We start from the raw sequence: 4,445 nt of genomic DNA, 5'->3' as shown, positions 1-4,445 counted from the left end.
TATAGTAATATACACATTTAAAACTTTTTCTAAAATCAGATTAATTTTCTAATAAAATATTGCATTACATTTATTTTAGATCAATTATGCAAGGCGAGAAGGAGAATTTGACACTTTTATATTACCCTCCAGAACAACCTAATCAAGAACCTGTTACGTTGATTGAATTGGGGCCATCTACAAATGCTTGTCCTCAAGGATTGTGTATGTAAATTTATACAATTCGTAAAATTAATCTCTAATAATTAAATTCAAATCTTAAGAATTTGTTAATTTATCTCAAAACAGTTATGGTTCATATGACATGTAAGCGAACGGCAAACGCAAAGGAAGACTTGGCCTACGTTGTCAATAAATTTTTAAATGCAGAACCTCTTGATCCATTAGCCATTCGTGCATCTATTCACAGTCATACACAAACTGTTTCTCCAGATAAGAGACATCTCCAGGTACTTTTTCCTGTATAATTTAAATTTTATTTAATATATCTTTTAAACAAGTAAAACATATTTATTTTTACATTAAAAAAGAAATCCAAGTTCAATTTTTATTATTATGTTGTTAAGTTTATCTTAAAAGTGAAATATACAAATTCTTGATTTTAAAAACAGTGCTTCATTAATCTATAATCTAAAGTTTCATTTCCTAGTTATTGAAAGTGCTTCATTAATATATAATCTACAGTTCCATTTCTTAGGTATTAAAAGTGTAAATTTGAAAATTAATATAATTTTGAAAAAATATTTTTCTTTTATTAAGTAATTTTAATTTTAGATATTTTCCAAATTTTTAATATTTGTAGGAAGGTGATCAAGATAACAGGGAAGAGTCTGCAGAGAGTCCAAAGCCTCAAGTTTTATGGTCGTTGTACTTAAATCTACCTGCAAGTGATATTAAATTAAATGATTCTACACCCAGTAATCTTCATCTTTGTTCTGGCCCAGATTTAGAACTTGATTTCGATTTTGCAGTTAATCAAGTGAGTTTGTTTGTTAAATAATTTAATCGATTTGCATAATTTAACCCTTGCATTCCGATCATTTTTTAATACGATCCATCAGCAATTCCAACACACTTTTGTCGTGAAATTTTTTAAAAATCAAAAGATTTGTTTTGAAAAGAAAAAATTATGAATATCTATAAATTTATTTATTTTTATTTCTTTTGTTAATTTACTTTATTTTAATAATATAAATAAAACTTGAATTTTACATTTTAAAGCTCTCCATGATAATTGTTCATGTCGTCGTAGCGGCACCAATGGAATTATGGTGCATGTAATGAATGTTGCTGTACTAGTGCTAGTGGAGTGTAAAGGGTTCAATTAAAGTAAGGGCCAATGTATTGGCCGGTCGAGGCCATTTCACCTTCGTCGCTGTTTTACACCGATGAACCTAACCGAGTGGGATCTATACATGTACTATACGTTGCTGGAAAGAAGTCCTGCTCTCACACTCACTTTCAGCTCTAGTGTACTATTTGTCGAAACAGTCACACATACTAATCCGATCGTGTGATCCTTCTTGCCTCTGTGCCGTCCCGCGAGACTTCTTTTTTGTTTTGTCTCATAAGGGTACACTTAGTAATCGGCTTTAAAGCACTTGGTATCACTTCGAATATACATGTGGCGAAAAATTCAAATCACTTCAAACATGATTCGATACTTGAAACTCTTGAAAGTTTTAATAAGTCTTGATAGGTTTCAAAGTCTCAAAAGTTTTGAGAGGACTTGAAAGCTTTATGAGTATTCAATATCTTGCAAGCATTTTGAATGCCTTTGTCCAAACAGCATCATTGACATAAAATATTAAAGATATTGAATACTCATATGTAAGATATTGAACACTCACTCACTAAGCTTTCAAAATCTACTAAAATTTTCAAGACTTCCAAAATATATCAAGACCTTCAAGAGTTTTAAATATCGAATTAGGTTCGAAGTGATTAGAATTTTCACAGTATTAAAAAACTTTGAATCGCTTCGACATTCAAATTCCAATGCCCATCACTAGATATACCTCTTTCATTTGTCTTTTGTTTTGCAATATGCTCTCTTCGTTTTATGTTTTATGAAAACGTAGCAGGCGTAATTTATAGGTGGATTGGAAAGATTATATACATACGGCACCTATTAACTACCGAACGGAAAGAATGGAATCGAAAAACAATGAAGGAGAAATGGCCTCGATTGGCTAATACATTTGACCTTTACTATATAATTACTTTAATCGAAATACTAATTTAAGAAGAATAAGTAATAAATAGTTTTAATAATAAATATGTGCAATATTCGTTATTATAAAAAATTATTACTTTTTCAGGCGAAAAGCATTTTTGAATCGATGTATCCTGAGGAAGACTTCCTTCCACGCGCACCTGATCCAGAAGAGATTGTACTCGAAGGAGAAGAAGCACCAGGACCGAAATTTGAGGGAGACACAGAGGCTGAAGAAAAACAGGATGTTGAGAAAGCCGAGAAAGAGGATTAAACAATCTTTTTTCGTCTTTTCATCTTGAAAACACGGGCCCGCTCCCTTAGCCGCACACCTCTTTCTATCCAAAGTTACACGCGCCTCCTTTCGTTTGAAAGTTGGAAACTTTTATTCGAATAATTAACGAATGAATTCTTATCAAATTGAAATATCAGTTCTGTCCGTAAATAGTGCTAGACATTATATAATATAATTTTCATCTACATAAATATTTAAATTAAGTATGAAATTATTTTATTTATTTTGCGATACAAATTTAGATATTATTTTGCCTAGCACTCTTTGTAGACTAAACTGTTTATTTTAGAAAAAATACTTACTTTTTTGAATAGTTTTTAAAACGAACGAGATAAAATATGTTCGTAAATTTTCGAATAAAATTCCAATCGACTGGCGCTCAAGTCTGCGTTACACTCGCTCTTTTATTAAATTACGGACCAATCGGCCGAAAGCATTAATTTTTCTTTCTTCCTTTTTTGATCAAATAAATTTTTGTCTAATGTTGAGTTTCGAGGAAATGAAATGTAGTTTTACGATAATACATAAGAGAGACGTGGAAAAAACGAAATAAAAGAATAGATAATGTTTGAAAACTAATTGTTCATTGAATTACGTTAGATTTAAAATTAATTTTAAACAAAACGAATTTGAAAATCAGTTGAAAATTTGTGAATGTAATCGATTTCTAATTTAATCGAAATAGTTAAGCATTTTTAGTATCGATTATATTTATGAATATTCCAAATTTTTTAAATACACTAAAGAAATAATTACATTAATAAAATTCTTATGAATCTTATTTTTCTTGGCTACTAGAAATATAAAAAATCGTATGACATTCCACGTTTCTCTACTATATCAATATAAAAGATATTATAATGTCTTTTATCTGATCATTAATACGTATTATACATCATTAGTGTATTTATTACGCATTGTATTGCATAGCATAGTTTACTCATTATATATTGTTAGTATAAGAAGAAATTTAGACTGCATAAAATCGATCGTTCCTCGGCTATTTATTTATTTTTTTAACTATTTAATTATAATTTGTTATATTTTAATCATTTTTATAATTATAATTCAATTTTTTTTAAATTTCAATCTTTTTTCAATTTTAATTCTATATTACCGCAATAATTCTTTATATGAATAATATTTCGTCAATTTTATATTACTACTACCTTCATATATACCAAGTTTACTTCGTGGATCCCGTTGATCATTAATTTATTGAAATTTATTTCTGTTTCATTCATTTACTTTATTAATTTAATTACTTAACATAATTTACTTCTATTTAACTTCTCACTTTTAGTATCTAAACAACATTCTGTTTAACTACTTTCTGTTTATATAATTTTATTTTTAATATTTGTATAATATTTTAATGAAAGAAGAAAAAAGAAATGCTATCGGTTGGTTCCGCTCGTATATTATGAACATTTTTACACACATTGATCGTAGAGCGGCTTGGATGTCAGAATTGATAATCTTTTTCTCGCCGTTGCTGCTTCGATGTGCGCGCATTTATTTGCATTTAACTGATAATACGCCGTACTCAACATTGAAATACAGTAAACTGATACGAAATGAAATATAATTTATTTCACCAAACATGTCTCCTAAAAAATATTTAATACTTTGAATTCTGACAGGAATATTGCATTTCCTCCATACTCAATTTTACAGTTATTGTATTAGTTATTGTAAAGTAATTTACTTATTTATTAAGAAGAAAAAAATCTAGTTTAACTTCATTTTTTTAGTTTTGAAGAAATTCATAGCATACAAAGATTTCTGAATAAACATATTTTTTGTATTTTTTTACTTTAGCAATAATAATCATACTTTTGAAGAAAAAAGTAAAACCTTTCAGAATTCATTCTTTTTTTTTACTTTTCCTGTGATCAATTTCTAAAAGGAGAGAAAAAAATTTATACTTATTTG

At 28.3% G+C, this 4,445-nt stretch overlaps 1 protein-coding gene across 1 annotated transcript in view; it reads left to right on the top strand.

Moving 5' to 3' along the window:
- The window catches only part of LOC108571108 (rab proteins geranylgeranyltransferase component A 1), a 9,164-nt gene extending 6,596 nt beyond the window's left edge, over positions 1 to 2,568 (top strand). Inside the window, exons 9-12 of the mRNA XM_017933082.1 lie at positions 80 to 204; positions 289 to 449; positions 803 to 979; positions 2,322 to 2,568. Of these exons, the coding sequence (XP_017788571.1) occupies positions 80 to 204; positions 289 to 449; positions 803 to 979; positions 2,322 to 2,489 (631 nt within the window). The 3' untranslated portion in view covers positions 2,490 to 2,568. The remainder of the gene's footprint in view (positions 1 to 79; positions 205 to 288; positions 450 to 802; positions 980 to 2,321) is intronic.
- Positions 2,569 to 4,445: the final 1,877 nt, after the last annotated feature.

The sequence above is a fragment of the Habropoda laboriosa genome, unplaced genomic scaffold (genome assembly GCF_001263275.1).
Source record: "Habropoda laboriosa isolate 0110345459 unplaced genomic scaffold, ASM126327v1 scaffold106, whole genome shotgun sequence".
Taxonomy (NCBI): Eukaryota; Metazoa; Arthropoda; class Insecta; order Hymenoptera; family Apidae; genus Habropoda; species Habropoda laboriosa.
Note: the sequence above shows the minus strand (reverse complement) of the source record. Positions and strands in the feature narration are given on the sequence as shown.